The sequence below is a fragment of the Pleurodeles waltl genome, chromosome 9 (assembly GCF_031143425.1).
Source record: "Pleurodeles waltl isolate 20211129_DDA chromosome 9, aPleWal1.hap1.20221129, whole genome shotgun sequence".
Taxonomy (NCBI): domain Eukaryota; kingdom Metazoa; phylum Chordata; class Amphibia; order Caudata; family Salamandridae; genus Pleurodeles; species Pleurodeles waltl.
The window spans coordinates 887,713,326-887,729,632 of record NC_090448.1 but is presented as its reverse complement, the minus strand read 5'-3'; the positions used below and the strand labels follow the sequence as shown (position 1 = coordinate 887,729,632).

At 40.6% G+C, this 16,307-nt stretch overlaps 1 protein-coding gene and 1 long non-coding RNA gene across 2 annotated transcripts; one reads left to right on the top strand and one right to left on the bottom strand.

Moving 5' to 3' along the window:
- Nucleotides 1-522: 522 nt before the first annotated feature.
- LOC138258741 (uncharacterized) lies at nucleotides 523-1,919 on the bottom strand. Its single transcript, XR_011198539.1, has 3 exons — nucleotides 1,694-1,919; nucleotides 1,373-1,491; nucleotides 523-593 (listed from the first exon to the last, which is right to left on the bottom strand). It is a non-coding gene; the product is annotated as an uncharacterized lncRNA (long non-coding RNA).
- A 580-nt stretch (nucleotides 1,920-2,499) lies between these two features.
- On the top strand, nucleotides 2,500-15,596 carry GON7 (GON7 subunit of KEOPS complex). Its single transcript, XM_069208219.1, has 2 exons — nucleotides 2,500-2,823; nucleotides 14,521-15,596. The coding sequence occupies exons 1-2, from the start codon at nucleotides 2,631-2,633 to the stop codon at nucleotides 14,631-14,633; spliced, it is 306 nt and encodes a 101-aa protein (XP_069064320.1). The 5' UTR covers nucleotides 2,500-2,630; the 3' UTR covers nucleotides 14,634-15,596.
- Nucleotides 15,597-16,307: the final 711 nt, after the last annotated feature.

Here is a 16,307-nt window from a genome sequence, read left to right as displayed (position 1 = left end):
TCCAGGGAAACGCTCAAGAACTTCCTGGGACACCGAGGAGGGTAAAAGGAAGGTCCGCGGCCGGCAGGACGAACGAGTGGAAGGAGAGAAGGAGGACATGCAGAGTGCAGGCACTGAGGAGCGGAGCATCGAACCAACCGAGGAAGCAGCAGAAGGAGGAGCCACGGACAACGAGGGACCGGAGCCGGAACACCCAGGAGCCAGCCACGACCCAGGAGGGTCGTGGCTTACCAAGGTACGGTCCATCCTGGGAACAGGGGAATTTAAATTTAAAAAGACACTGGGGAAGGGAAACGGGGAGCTGGGGAAGACAATAAGGGAAGGGGCACAGGTGTGCCATAGATAAAAGAAAGAGACGGACTATCCTAAGTAAACTTGGGAACCCGGTGTGCGCACTAAACCCCGTCACCACTATTCTTTATCCTGTGCACCGTTACCCCTACACACTACCCTATTCCCCTACAATCTTTCCCCCCCCCCCCTCTTTATAAGAAGAGTACCCCAGAAAGCAACCCATCACTTACCTTGGCATTGTTCTGTTTTCTTTTCCGGTAATCCACTGGAGCTCGCCGCGTTACTCAGAATTCACCGACCTAGGGAAGAAGAAGGAACACAGTGTTACGAGGAGTGAAGAGACCACAACCCCAAAGAACCCCAGTGCGGACTATAAAATTATTTTGTTTTGAACTAAAGAAAAGGGAGAGAACGAACACAAATAAAAAAAAACTTGTTTTGTTTTACCATAATATCCGGTCTCAGTCTGGTTTATACCGTTCAGCCTGTCACATATATATATATATATATATATGTATATATATATATATATATATATATACACAAATGGTATTCCAGCCGGGCAAAGTTCCGACACAGTAATCGGTTGAAGTGAAGTTTTTAATGGACAACCAAACTGCATATATATATATATATATATATATATATATATATACACACACACACACACATAGTTACTTTGTTAATAACGTTTTACACGTTTGCTGGAAAGGTAATTTGATTAGTCTTAGCGGAGTAAACTTAGAAAGGGGTGATTTTGAATAAAGTGAAGAAAGATTTGCATAAAATACTCATCCCTGTGTCTGTAATAGAATCAAAATTCAGTGTCAGGACGGGAGGCTCAGATTATGCTTCTCTTTCTTTACTTTTTATTTTCAGCAGCTAAGCAGAAGCAAATAAACAAAACACTACAAGACCCATGAATCACAGTAATCATGTGACAACCATAGAGACCCCCACACTATATAATACGATAATGAAAGACCAACCCCTCTTTCTTTGCACAAGGATAACCAAAAAGTCACTTCAACAATGTCCACAAGCAAAAACTCTCAGGTCCAAAACAGGGGACACCAACCCGGAACTTCAGGGAACTTGGTCACTCAATGACCACTCGAGGGAGAACTTCAGGAAGAGACTCAGGAACCCAGATGTGCAAATCCAGCGTCAGAAGGAATCCTCATTTGTTGTCATTTCCTTAGAGAAGGATAAAAAAATAGAACCATAAAATATATTCTAGTCCCCAAAATAGTTTACCAAATCAACCATAGGGGAGAGTGCATTTAAATATAAAATAACTAATACAAGAAATGTAATAGCATGAATTAGCAACAAAAGCACAGATATAACTGAAGCAGTAAAACACTACTCATCCCAGTTGTGGAGGGATAATACTCACCTTCGTGTCCTTAATAGAACTGAAAAAAAATTGACACGACTGCTAAAAAAATGTTTCTTTTATGTCAGGACCGAAGGCTCAGATTATGCTTGTTTACATCTGATTCACCCCCACAGATGCAATGTCAATAGGTTTACAGTAAAAAGCCTTGAAAGTTGAATCCGAGGACCAGTTGGTATTTCTTAGCCAGCCAGGACTCCAAAAAAATTGAAGACCACACTCACATCCCAGAGAGAGAAGTACTTTGGTCGAGGAGGAGGAGCCATGCCTTCATGTCCTTAATAGAATTGAAAAATTCTTGACGCGAATGCTAGAAATTTATTTACTTTACTTCTCACATAGTTACAAAAAAAATACAGACTTTCAATTTAGAAGACTGTATGCCTTATTTTATGTCATTGACCAAACTTGCAGTCGATAGCTTGTGCTTTTTGGTTGTTTGTATCTGCTAATTTTTACACTTTATGTACTTGTAGATATTTTTCACCTGATACCAGTAACAGAGAGATCGTAATAGATGTAAAATCTTTTTGAAGAACGTATATGCAAGTCATTTCTAAATGTTAAAATATTTTGGAGAATTGTAACATATGTGTATTTGCATTACTTTATGAAAAAACATATTTTTGGTAACAATTGTGATGTAAGTATAAACTCACTTATATTCCTATGGCGGTTTGTTCTTGACACTGAACTATATGTAACACCAATTTAAGATGGCAACCAGTCTCCCAGTTAAGCCTTTCTAATCAGTCCTTCTTCTTTGTCGATTCCCTTTCACGACGCTGTGGACGCGTAAATGAGGAGGTGTGTTCGATCTCATGTCTGTAGTCTTTTTGGATCTGCGCCGCTCTTATGGTATAGTGGCGGTTGTGCTGTTCCCCATGTTTTTCTCGTAGGTATTTTCTCGAAAGCTCCCTGAGCTGCTTTATACGGAATGGAAATTCAGGGAGAACTGAGCTACCGGGACGGAGGGAAGCGAAAGTTCCTGGTGCCATGCGACAATAGCTGCAAAGGGCTGATCGCTGGTCTGGAGCAGCTCAAAGCGGAGGTGTCCCACGTGCTGAGCGAGTTGGTGATAAAAGAGAAAACAGGTGCCGAGGCAGGTGCTGGAGGCCAGTGCTTTGAAGGTGAGAGGGGAGCGTGCCTGTCGTCTCTGTGAATGAGGGAAACATTATACGTAAGAGGGCGATTCCGTTAATGTGAATTAAGGATAGACCGGATTAGTAGGGTGCTACGGGTTTCAAGGAGGATAACCATGTCGAAGTTCTCACAACTATGTTGCTTTTTAGGAGGTAGGCGATAATTGAAAAGAGGATTACAGTTACACCCTCCAGCTCGCGAAGAGAAGGCTAATGTCCAGAAAGTGGGCACCTGGGGGTCTGTATGGGAGAGGTAGGACCTTGGCTCAAGGTGGTAGAGATGAGATAGGAAGATTAAAAAAAATTGTCTTGCAATGTATACATGTTTATTTTTTTGTTTAATTTATCCCTGCTAAATCAACCTTCACTGTAATGCGCATCAGTTGGCGAATACAACTCTCCCTCTTTCAAACTCAGCCACTTTAGAAAAACGCCGACCTGTATGTTATTCCTAAACTTGCCGAATTCATTTCCATAGACTGTATGGACTGGATTCATTTAGAGTTGTAACTTTAATCGTACCGTTTGAAGCCAACTAATTGATAAAGGGGTTTGTGGGGGAGACATATTAGTAAAGGTAAGTACGACTTTTGTGGTTTGTTTATTGTAATGTGCATTGACATGCTACAGTCCCCTTGCTGTACCTGCATGTGTGATGAAAGCGTACACAGCTGCTTCTAATGCTGTACCCGTTGTATGTGTGTTTCAAAAGTTTGTGAATATCTTTTTGCTATATATATAAAAAAAAGTAACTGCAGTTAGCGTTGTGTCTGGTTACAGTTGCTATTTCTTCCTCACCCCATTTGCTGGACGGCATGAGCTATCAATAATAATATTGTGGGTCATTTAACCTTTCTTAGTGTTTGCATGACAGAAGTCAAACTTCTGTCCCACGTGCATCTGATTTCCCGAAATCGTGTCAAGTGGTATAACAATAGTGGAAGCACCGAGTTTATTTTATTTATGTCTAAAGTGTTCGTACATGCGGGGCATCTTGTCACTATGAGCAATGAAAACAGCAACCGAGGAAGGGGCTAGCTTAACAGATGGAAGTTTTCAAATTCTTGTCAAATTTACAAGATTGTAGAGGCGACGGAGCCTGAAAGCAAAGCAGTTCAACAGCTGAAGACCCAGAACTCCGGAAAAATCTAGCTCCACGTGTAACATTCCTGAAGGTCCCACTTAAGTCCGTTTGACAGTTTGTAGGCTTCATTGCAGGGTTCTTCCCTCTTGTCGTTTTACCTTGCTTTTATTCTCCATTGTTTGCTTACACTCCATGATGCTCTACATGACCTCCTGGGCATTTGTACTACTCCTCGGTGTTTTGCCGGTGAGTTTCTTTACAGAAGCTGTTGCAAATGAGGGAGCTCTAATGTGCCCATCCTTTATTTCATGACTAAAGGAATGGCAGTCTGGCAAGCCTCCCAAAGAAGGTTGGAAGTGGTGATGCACGGATAGCAGTTAGTGCATTCTGATGGCACTCCCAGTTTGTCTAAGTCTGCAATGAAGTTTCTTCCTTCTTACAGTAGAGTTGCTCTAATTTTAGGGTATTACCTGAGCGGTCTCAGGCTTATTCGGGGCCTGTAGCAGGTCTTTGAACCTCCAGAATGGTGTGGCAGGGGTATGAAACATCACAGTGATGAAATAGATTTTGTATGGATGTTGGTGGCACATGATAAATGAGTCCTCTATGGGTGGATACTTATCCAGTGGTGAATGAATTGGTGCTTATGGGTGTTGTAAGAAATTGGATTATTATTTGGTGTGGGTGACTACCCACTTCAAGGAATAATCACACCCCTTGTAAAACTGAATCCTCAAAATCGTTAAATTAGCCAGAGCGCAACCTCCTGGTAGCTTTGGCACAGAGCAGGCAGGCTTATCTTAGGGAAATGTATGGAGTATTTATGCAGTACCAAACAGTAATAAAGTTGAAAAATTCACCACCAAAGTAGAGTAAAATGTAATAACCAAACACACAATGACAACTGGACATATGAATTTTTAAAGTTTTAAGAAGAATAGCGCAGAGAAGCACAGAGTGCCAATTATAGTCAATGGTTGGGGTAGATTGGGACTTGGGTGCAATTTGAGGCTGGCTGCAATGGAGCGTGGGTCTGATACACCAAACTGGTTCCTGCTGGTCAAAGATTTTACCTTTTGACTTAGTGTTTTAGGTTCCAGTCCCCAAGAGTAGTACAATTCCACAGTCCCTGAGGACCTTTGGACAAGCACTTGAAGACTCGCAAGATGTCATTCAGATTCTAACAGGATAGTCTGGTCCAGGTCCAGTTAATACTGGTCAGCTGGGAACCTTTATGAAAAGGCCTCTTGCAGCTTGTCTCCTTGGAGCCACACAAGATCACCTTCCTGACTCTTGAAGTCCACATGTTTGTCCTGGGTTCAAGAGGGAATAGGTCCATGACTTCTGGGCTCCCTCTCAGGCCAGAAGCAGCAGGTCTAGGCCTCTTCTGATCTTCTGCAGGTCCAAGAAGTGTTCTGGAGTTGTCCATTTTTGCCTTGCATTAGCTAGTGGGTGGGCAGTGACTCCTGGCCCCTCTTAACCAATGGGGTAAAACTTGTCAGGCTCTGACCTACGTACTTTTACAATAGTTTGTGTTTGCATTACGTCAAACAAGTCCCAAATTCGCTGCATCATGGCAAATCCAAGATGGTGCGGGTCTTTGGCCAAATTATTATTTGGATTTGTGGCTGGGAATAGGAGTGGGGAGTGAACTGATAACCCTAGTGTCCTCCAAAACTGAAATCCAAGGTGAGACAGGCAGTGTACCCGCAACAAATCCAGAGACTGAAGTCTGGTAGAACAAAAGCAGGGTCATTCAGCTACCAGACAGTAAGCCATAAGGGTTGTCTCTTTGTTTCAAGTGTGCCCCAAGTATTACATGTAGGTGAAAAGACCTGTCAAGCTGGTTGATTTGACACTTTATTGTCAAATGAGTGCCCACAGCCCTCACCCCGCATATTCTGTGAAGTTTAGGGGAGTTATCTCTGCCCATTGAGGTCAGCCTATTGTTTTGCTCCTGGGAAGCATTTCACACCGGCTTGAATGTTAATGCCACTCTTTATAGCAGGAGGCCTTTCTAAATGACACTCTAAATCAAAGGGCTGGCTTTACCACTCAAGGAAGAGACTGGACAATTTGTAAAAAGCTATGTTAATCATCTGGAGTACTCCTTATTGTCTACCCTGGCTGATTATTGTGATAAGGGGTATCCAGGCATTAAGGGGCCCACAACTGGCGCAGCCTCCCACATGCCTAAATTGCACAACTAAATAGCACTATTCTGTTCGGACCATCCTGGTTCCCCTATTTCATCTAATCTAATTAATCCTACTAATTTGCTAACTGCCAGCGGGCCTATCACCTTGCCCGTGACCTATATCCAGGAGTTCTATTCGAAATGCATAATATAAATTCTGGGCCTATAAAGAAGAAAGCTAAGGCAAAACGTCTGACCTTTCAAGCAAGCTCTACAATTTAATACTATGGCATGGACTGCTATACATATGAGCGAAATGAAAGCTTTCTTCCGGACACCACCTCCCACTGTAACACAGACCGCAGAAAGCCCTACCCTAGTCCTAATCTTTATTGGCACGTACTCCCTACAAATTGCTCACACTTATTCCTCATATATTTGTGGCAGCCTCTGGAGTATGCCTAACAAACCAAGACCAAAATGATAGCGAAATAGAGTGCTGGCACCAACTAACAATTGGAAACTCAGCCAGTCGTCCATCACACAGTTTAGGAGCAGAGAATATTTCAAACAAGACACCTGGAAATTTTGTCCCAAACTCTGGAGTAACCTCAACGGTGCTGGAGTTCCAGTTGAATACATTAAATATTCAGATATCCTTGTTACAAACTCTAGCTCAATATACAACGGCCGTTGAGTTCTACCTCAGACTATTAAAGACCTTCTGGCAGATGTCTATAAAAGCCCACTTTCACTAAAGCAAGATTACGCGTGTGGCTCCATTTCTTCTATCCCGTTCTCCTTGATTCAGAAAGTCAGAACCATGAACATTACAAATTGTCCTTCTGTGAACATTGTCCAGATATCGAATGCATCACAGCAAGAAGCTGTAGAGTATGGTCTGCCAAGTGCTCTTCTGTGAGACCGATAGAAGAGGCTCAAATAATATTAATTATAAGGCAGAAATTCATCCGTGCCCGTGTGATACAGACAAAAATGACGAGGCAACACACATTCTGGTCCTGATCTCGCCACTTAATAAATCCTGTAACAGTTTTGAGGCTCTAGTACTCCCCATCTATTTGAGAGCATCTGCCACGGTTTCAAATCGGATGTCTAAAAATAAACTGCAAAATTTAAACAAAATAAAGCGAGAGAAGCAAAGGTGCTGAAACGGAGGGAGAATACAGCAGTGTTTTTCCAATCTTCAACCCACCTTCAACGAAGACAGGGGTCTCAAAGTCTTGCATCATTGGCCCAGAGCTGTTACCAGTTCGTACTGTGAGCGCAAATCCTATATGTGCCATTTCGGGGGCCCAAAGAGAGCAAATAAACTTAGTGCACCCAACAGAAGAGGCGGTTATTTCAGCAACGGAGATCAAGCCATTGACCCCTCAGCAGCCAAATGAAGATGACAACTTCGCCAGCAAGTTCTCCAGGAGCCTCTTTGGACCCTTCATATTCAGAATAGTAAATCCGAGAAGCAGTTACAGAGCATGCTAGGCCAAAAATCAACCAGCAAGCCCCTCTTGGGAAACATGCATGATCTTATGGTCAACTCCTTGCCTTCCACATTCAAAATTCAATCCACAATGCCTCCTGCCAGCATAAAAGGTCGTTTAGCAGCCGTAGAGAAGATCAGCACATCTTCTCTCAGCGGTAGTTCCTTCAACAACCAAATGTCACAGACAAAAGATCATTTTTAACTAGAACATGAATCTAAAAGCAACAGAGACACATTAAACATTGGTAATAGTCTGAGACTTATAGCTACCTGGAAGGCTTTTAGCCACTTGACGTTGAACAACAGAGCAGCCATCAAATTTACTCAAGCCCAAATGGCAAACCGAATGAAGCAATGACAGTGACCTTGTCATCTCCTGGTATAGCATCCCTAGTTCTCACAACTTGCCAAGTCTTTGTGGACTGGGATATTGCGGTTTATGAAATAGAAGAGGAAAGATGTCTGCTTGCAAATGGAAAAAGTTGAAGCAGCATGAAAAACATCTCGAGGAACATGGCTGGCCATATAAGAACACCCCTCGCTTCTCAAAGACGCAGTGGGAGCAGGAGAAAACGTTAAAGGTTTCCTCGGGGATAGATATATATAAAAAATATGCAACAACCCAGAACTAGAGAACATTCTACCGTCGTTAGCTTCTTTGCCTTCAAGAAAGTTGGAAGGAGGAACATCCTTGAATGGCTATGTGGAATTTTTCACATCAACAAAAAAAAGGCTACCTGAAGAGGGAGACCTGTCTATGTATGACACACAAAATCAGAAAACTAGAACTGAACACCCTCAAAATGCTTGGAATAATAGTGGAGAGTTGGTATGTTGGAAATAGTATTGGCGAAGTGTGAATAAACTATAAATCAATCAAAGATCCGATTTAAAAAGAAAAGTGTTAATATTTTAGAGCACAATTTTACTCAGTTAACCACCAAATTCGACAACATCCTATGGATAGTTACAGGGGACTTTAACTTAAACCTGGCCAGCTGCCTCAGGAGAGACCTATGAAATACCAACACCAAGTGGGGGATTCCAATCCAGGTATCCAAATATAGGAATCTTGATCAATTAGGCAAAGTGTTCCTTAGTAGCTTGGACGCTTTAAGATTGAGGGTGTAAAATGGATGCTCCTCAGTGGCTAGCCCATAACGCCAGTAAGTCTCAAATAGTGCTACAAGATCGGGGCGCCCGTCGCCTACATTTAAATGCATGAAAACCAAAAATTGTGTCCTTTTAATAGCTGCCTTTCAGACGTTTTCACTCATGATTTCACCCCCAACATTCACTCGGTTACTGAAGGTGATAAAGGGAAAGCTGGTACCCACAATTACGTTTTGGGCAGAAGCTTTCCCAGACAGATATGTTGCAGTGCATCACAATGCAAAGTGTGCCACATTCTGTTGCCTCCCCCATACAGCATTGCAGGCTCAGTTTTGATTAGAATTCAGTTTACTACAGGAAGTGGCCCAAAAAACTACTTTCCTGAATACGTATTCTCATTACAGCAAGCAGTTTTTGGGTCTTTAAGATCCTGTGTATCTTGAAAGAGATACAACTTGGAGTTCGTAATTTGAATGCGTGGGCGGTATCACTAGTAGTTTGTCTGAAACAGCTGAAAAATAAACCAGCACAAAACCTCTTGCTTACTAGTGATAAGCAAACATTCAGTAATAGAAGCCATTCTTGGGTATCCATCAACTCCTATAAATGATTACTGCTGCTGGCCTTTCTGACTTATTCATTCAAAGGATATTATAAAGCTTTTACAGTTCAGATTTTACACCGATCGTATCGCCACTTGCCAAAATGGGCCGATAGTCTGCCATCAGGAATTTGCAGACTGTGCTAACAACAAAAGGAATATGTCTCTGCAACAATGTCTCAACTGGGATAATTCGTCCCCCAATGGTAAAGGACCTCAACAAATACGGTTGACACAGGAAGGTATGCATATTCACGTTTTTGTTTGTGTTATTACTTAGACAGCCATAAAAAGTAACCAATTCTCATAGCCAAATATTATCAGTGAACACAAAGTGCTGGTGAGCAGCAAATGTGAAACCCAGAAATTACATATAAATACACAAACCAGCAGATAGGCTAATGTTGTAAAATACAACTTAAGTATATGTGGAAAAGAATGATTTGATACATAATTCACATTTTCTTGATCAACAACAAAATCCCAATTTCGCTGTATCAACAGTTGACATTTCGGCCCTTATTCAAGGATTATCCTCAGAGCAAAAAAGGCAAGAATTGTAGTGCTGATATATAATCCAAAACGCTCCAATCAAGGGCAATAGAGTCTGGAAAATGGACACCACTTGGGTTGACAGCGTATAGTTAAAAAAGAAGGTCCTGTTGTTCCATGAGAGAATCAACCATTCTATTCGGAACACTGGAAACACATCATGATCTCTCAATCATCACGTCCATAGTCTGTCAAAATATACCTGAACTAAAGGCAAGGGCCAAACAGTGAGACCGGATGAATCAAATTGTCTGCAAAATAAACCGTTATCTCTCAATATGTCAGTCTCAACAGAAGTGAATTCATGGCATGAGGCCATTATACCTGTTGAAACATTTTTGGAGATACACGTTTACACCCAGGTCTTGACTGGAGTTTCTTTGAGTATCCCCTGTGGCAGTTCTCCCAACAACAAAAGGAAAGCATTATTAATCTTCTATTCTCCTGAACTTTCTTGCTGAAGGACTGCAAGCTCCTGCTGCTGAATGTCTATAATCGCTATGGCATTAGAACTTGCTAACAAACGCTAAATTTGTCCACGTGACTGGAGTCATTGTTTAAAATCATGATCAGCTTAAGGAGGTGGTGACAGCTAAATCTGTCAATGGAGAATCCTCCATGAGTTCCAAAGATCAAATTGTGCATAGAAGTCACAATATGCGCTCGCCGGGTGGAGACGTTAAGTAACTTTAAAATGTATTCTTCCCCAAGGAGCATGTAGAAAGTGGTTCCATCAGGTACACATTCTATTTTTTAACTGACCCCTGCTCTGCATAATGGCTTCTCGGTTTACAGTAATTCATGTTTGGTATAGTAGCTACAAAACGTGTGCTAGGAGCAAGTGAGGAAAAAAAAAAAAAAAGGATATATATATATATGTATTCCCCCCCCCCTCCGCTGACACGCGCAACAGCACATAGTGAATTATGTTTTATGCTTTTTTTTTTATTTATTTTTTATTATATATATATATATATATATATATGAGATCTAATTTAAGTTACAGTAACTGAATGACAGCCTCTTTGCTCGTTGTCCGTGTTGGCATACTTAGTGACTAATCAGACGTAAATATTTTTATTTTTATTTTTTTTATTTTTTTATTAGGATTAATGATAGTTTTTTGAAGACGTTTTACACTATGAAACTTTGAATTGCATGGAGTGGTTTTAATTAACTGAAATACATTTTTTACTTGGCTCCTTTTTCACATCTGCTCAAGGCTAAGGACTTGGTAAGAGCTGGAAGAAGACTTATGCCAATTCGTCTTCTGACAGTTCAGGCAAGTAAAAAGTAACTTTGTCTAAGTTGCTTTCCTTTAATATTTATTACATTTCCAACTTCACCATATAATTGAATTTTTAATAACTATTAAAATCGTGGTTTATTTTTTGAGCTGGTCTTGTTTCCGAGATACAGTATTAGTATTTTAATCTGTACTCCTGTTTTCTACATAAGATAGCTAGACCTGCCCCTGTGAGAATAGCGTTAGTGCCTTGTGACTGTAAAGACATGATAACATTAAGTTCTACGTGGCTCACTTTTAAATATCATACATCCTACTTTGTTGGGTACAAAGCTATGTAGGGTGACTTATTAATATTTAAAATGAAGTTTTTTTTTTTTAACCTGTCAAAAAGAGTTTATTTTGACAGACCGCAGTGTATGTTCTAGACTGTTAGTCAGGCTATAATGGTAGAACTAAAGCCATTTGTGCACTTAACTGTAGTTAATGGCTCAATAGGTGCTGCAGGTTACTAGTGCCATTTAAATTCTAAGCCCTTGGGTACAATTTTTACCATGTACAAGGCATTTATTTCTAGGCAAGCTAAACATACCAATGAAGCATAGCGGGAGATGGGGTGTAAGTTGTGCCCTAGGGATGGCAGTGGGACAGAATGTGGTGGGCGAGTTTGAAAACAAATATGTTCCATCTTGCTATACAAATGATATGAAATTGAGTTAAACATTTTTTTTATTTTTGTAGTATTGCTGTTTTTTCTGTCAAGTTATTAATGCATAATCATGTGATTTGCAGCATAGGTCCAGGGTGATGAACGAATGCAGTGAGTGTGTAGATGGTTGATGATGTCTCGCTGTATGCAGAATATGTGCATCAGGTGGATTTGTGTGAGAGCTTTGTTATAGCCCTTAACTGTTTACAGACGGTAGGGTTAAATGGGTAGAGTGAGCCCTGTCACAGTTTTGGGATGCCTCGGGGATTCCACCATTGCTCTGTTCCTCCTGCCGCCTTTACACAGAAGCACACTTACTATCAATCTATTATGATGCCTGTTGGACTCCCGTCCGCAGTAGTCGTAAGACCTACAACCTCACTACAGAGCTTGGGTCACCATTATCATGGTCCACAATCTGATAAAAAGCGTTTCTTGAAAACCGCTGAAATGTCACATGGTGGAAAATGTTTGAGGCTTTCCGTTTTCTGACAGAATCCAAAAAACCCGAACATACTTGTGTGTGTTCTTTCTGTTTCACATGCTATTAGGTTTTCACATTGGCCTTTGATTAATATTATGGTATTTTTAGATTGCGCCGACACACAGCTTTTAGCTCTTTGTTGTCGAAGACTTCTTGCGGTAAATACTAATATTCTTCGGTTCCGCACATTGCTTACTGTGGGTGTGCTTTCTTCTCAGTCTTGTTCAATTAATTTTCTTCTCCCTCTTCTTGTGTTTGTTTGTCCCATGGAGGCTTATTTACCTTCCTTTCAATTGGACTGCTTTTATCCTTCCACACCACTACATCAGGGAAATAATTTTTAATTTACTGTCCAGTATAAAAAGTTTTCAGATTGTCAGTTTTGCTCCATTATCTATACTTATATACATTTTTAATATTTAATTTTGTAAACTGTTGCAGACCACTGATTAGGCCTTTGTAGACCCTCAAGTGTCCTCGGACCACAGGCTGAGAACCACTGCTCTACATGTTTATGCTAAACAATTGGTCATCAACAATATTTTGGTTTAAAGTCTTGCCTTCAGACCGTTTTGTTTTATTGATGTTTTTGAAAACCCTGTTGTGGATCATTAAAAAAAAAAAAGTTGCCTATTGTTTTTTCTTCATTGCTTCTTATTCAATGGTTGGCCTACATCTTCTTGTGTTTGTTTCCTCTTGGACCTTAGTTTCTTTACCATCCTTTGGATTGGAGGACTTGCATCCTTCTCCTGCGTTCATTTAGGGAACTACTCTTTTCTTCAATCAGTCAATGAGAGTGAATGTGTTTCCTTGCTCTCTTGTGTGTTTTCAACTCACCCCTATGGGCTCAGTTTTGCTCCACCATGTGCTCTTTACATTGTGTACTACTTTTTCATTCCATACCTGCCCAATAACCCCACTCACTCTGCTACCCCTTACCACCCACCATATTCTTTGCTTCCCCCTCCTTGCCGTTTCATACACACTTTTTAAAAGTTATTATATCTACCCTTACTGATTTCAAGTTCCTCTACTGCTGCCTCCACCCACTCTCCGTAAGTTACTGCCCACCTGCTCCTTCATAGCTCCCCCACTCCTCATGGTCATGCTAAAAAATGTATTTTTAATTTTTGTTGGAGGCCATGGCAGCTGCCAAGCTGGATAGCTGCTCCACTTTAAAAAAAAAAAAAAAAAAAACGTTTTTTTTCCACAGGTGAATTCATTTTTTTCATGTCACGTGGCATCTTGGATTGGTAAATTAAAGATAATGACCTGTTTCTTTCAGTGGTCATTTGTGGTGATTCATGGGGTTTGGCATTGTGCATGCGCACCTTCTGAATGACCATGCCGACTGCGCACTTCTACTCATAGCATCATCAAACTTTTTTGAGCTGAAGCTGTACATCGTGGCCAAAGAAAATAGGATAAGTCAAGAAGGTGTGACCTGTTGGTGGTGCCAGTGCTTGTTTCTGTAGCTATTGCTTATTCAGTAAACATAACTTGTTCATTCTGAGCACTGTATCCAGGAGGTATGCAGCATATGCCCACTGTCTCTACTGCTACATGAAATAAAGTACAAATAAATGCAGGCATCATAGAGGGAGGAATAGGAGATATGATTTCACTTTCCAAGCCTCTGAAGGACTGGTAGAGTTGGAGGACAGATTATCACATGCAAGACTGATCCTAGCCACTCCGTTGCCTTACCAGCTTTTCAGAGTCACCAGCCATTTCACGTCAGCCTTTGAAGGTGATAGGAACAAGCAACATTGTAGGAGGCTACTGGTTGTGGAGGGATTTGAGGGGTAATTGGGTAGTGCAGGGATTATAGCAGTGAAAGGATAGTAACGCCTGAAAAGAGAGCTGGGCAGTGATGGTGTTGAGGTAGCAGTGATTGGAAATGTTTTTTAATAATATGAGAGTGGCTTAGACCTGTATGTATGCCTTTATTGTTGCCCTTTGTGAATGCATATGTATTTCCTCATACACACGTGGTTTTGTGTTTGCGCTATAGCAGCGGGCTAGGCATATTGGGTATATTAGTCTATATTTCTGATGAAGCGGGGGGGGGGAAATGCCCAAACAGAGAGCAGATTGATTTTTTTTTTTTCTTTCTTGGCTTTAAACTCTTCTTGCAAATCTCACTATCTCTTAGGGGATTTAATACAGTTAACTGTTGCTCAGCGGATATAATATCCACTTGAATTTCACAAACCTCACCGGTATTGATTGTAAACTGTTTTTACTCTCCATAGGTGAGGAAGATGAGACTGATGAAGACGAGGAGGAGGGGGACCTAAATGACACTAGCAAAAATAATTTGCCAACAGAACCTCCCTCAAAACGGACAAAAACACAGCAGTCATGACAAAATCACATTAACTGAGATCAGAGTGAACTAAAATTACTTCTTATGCGATTACCAAAATATGTTTTAGTAATGTTTACAAATTTGGAACAAGGTACTTTGACAGCCTTGACAGACCCCTTGACTACAGCATCAAAAGTAACCATTCTACTGAACCTTACTTTGGCAGCAGGAAATATTTTCTTTTAAGAAATTGAAATCTTCTCAACCCAGGAGATAAAGCAGCACATTTTTAATAAATGAGGATGGCATAGAATAGGCGTGGCAACAAATCAGCAATTTAACACATGGACTTTACTTGAGGAAAGATGTGGTGTTTGCCAGCATGGCTTTCAAGTCTTAAAACTAGTGAAATTGAAAAATGGGACAAAATGCCAGCAAAAAATATTTTGTTTACTGCAAGTCTTTCACCTTGATTAGAACGGAATTTAAACCCCTGAACAACTAACATTCTCACTTGTATTGCATAGAGCAAACACCTATTAACAGCATCTGAGGAAAAAATAAGTTTCAAAAGCTGCATTTTGCTTAGTATTGATCAACTTGTACATGTGCATCATACGTCTTCACACAATAAGTGGCTAAGGGAACAGTCCAACCGTGGAGGATTACAAATCCTTGTCTTTATTTGGCTGTTGCAGCTTTTGTGATCTCTATTATTTTTTTTTTTTTGTTTTTTTTTTTGTGAGAGATATTATCTTCTCACCATAATTGTTTTTCAATAATAATGCAAATCTGGATTTTGTTTTTCCTTTCGATCCTGCAAGACTTGCGCAGTTTTTTTTAATTTTAAGTATTTTTTGAAAGCTACCTATTGGAAGCGGAGTGGTTTATACTAACAGCTGATATACCATTACAGGATCAGAGTGTGCCTATGGTTTCAACAAGGAGTGTAACAGAATTCCACTTACATCAGCACTTACAACCTAGTGTTTTTGAATAAATTTGTTTTTGGAAATTTGAGGTAGGTGGCCAGTCTGTTTTTGTTCATTGATTTTCATGGTGCAGTAACTCTGAGCAGAGTCAAATGAACAAAATAATAAAAGACCTATGAGCCCAGTGCCATATGTCTGTAAGTTATGCTGTTCGTCATGTGGAATGTGTATATCTGGGCTTGATGGTGCTGAAAAGGTTGACTGTAATGGATATGATTCTTCTGGTTGGTTGGTAGGTATTGGGCGAAAAAGACGCTAAAAATGATAAATAATTTAGGTTTGCTTTCTAAGTTTAATTATAGCGAATACTTCAAACCCGTGCATTGTATTTACTTTTAGACCAGGCCACAAAGCTCCAGCATGATTTTTTTTTTTTTTTCTCTTGTGTATGTCTCCGTAATAGATGGGACTTTTTAGCACTTTAGCAAAGCTACATTTTCGAAGACCAAATTCCACTATAACATAGATGTGTAACATGAGCACATGGTTCGCCTAGCCCAGTAACTCACCAGCTTGCACAGTGATAGAAAATGCTATACCTCTGCACCGACTCCAGGTGTCACAGCAATTTTCCCTCTCGCCCACAAGCCCCCAAACACACACCACCCACTGAGTAGATCACATAACTTGTGTCCTCGTTTTTCGTACAGTAGCTCCTGCCATAGTTTTCTGTTGAGGAGATGGTGTTGCTATTTTGGTTCAAATGTCTTAGTATCATGCTGAGAGCAGTTTTTCCCAT

Bases quoted from the DNA above. Each gene is read 5' to 3' on its own strand.
- GON7 (XM_069208219.1), top strand. From the start codon at position 2,631: ATGGAAATTCAGGGAGAACTGAGCTACCGGGACGGAGGGAAGCGAAAG. The intron at 2,824-14,520 runs GTGAGAGGGGAG...TACTCTCCATAG, and splicing joins TGGAGGCCAGTGCTTTGAAG to GTGAGGAAGATGAGACTGAT.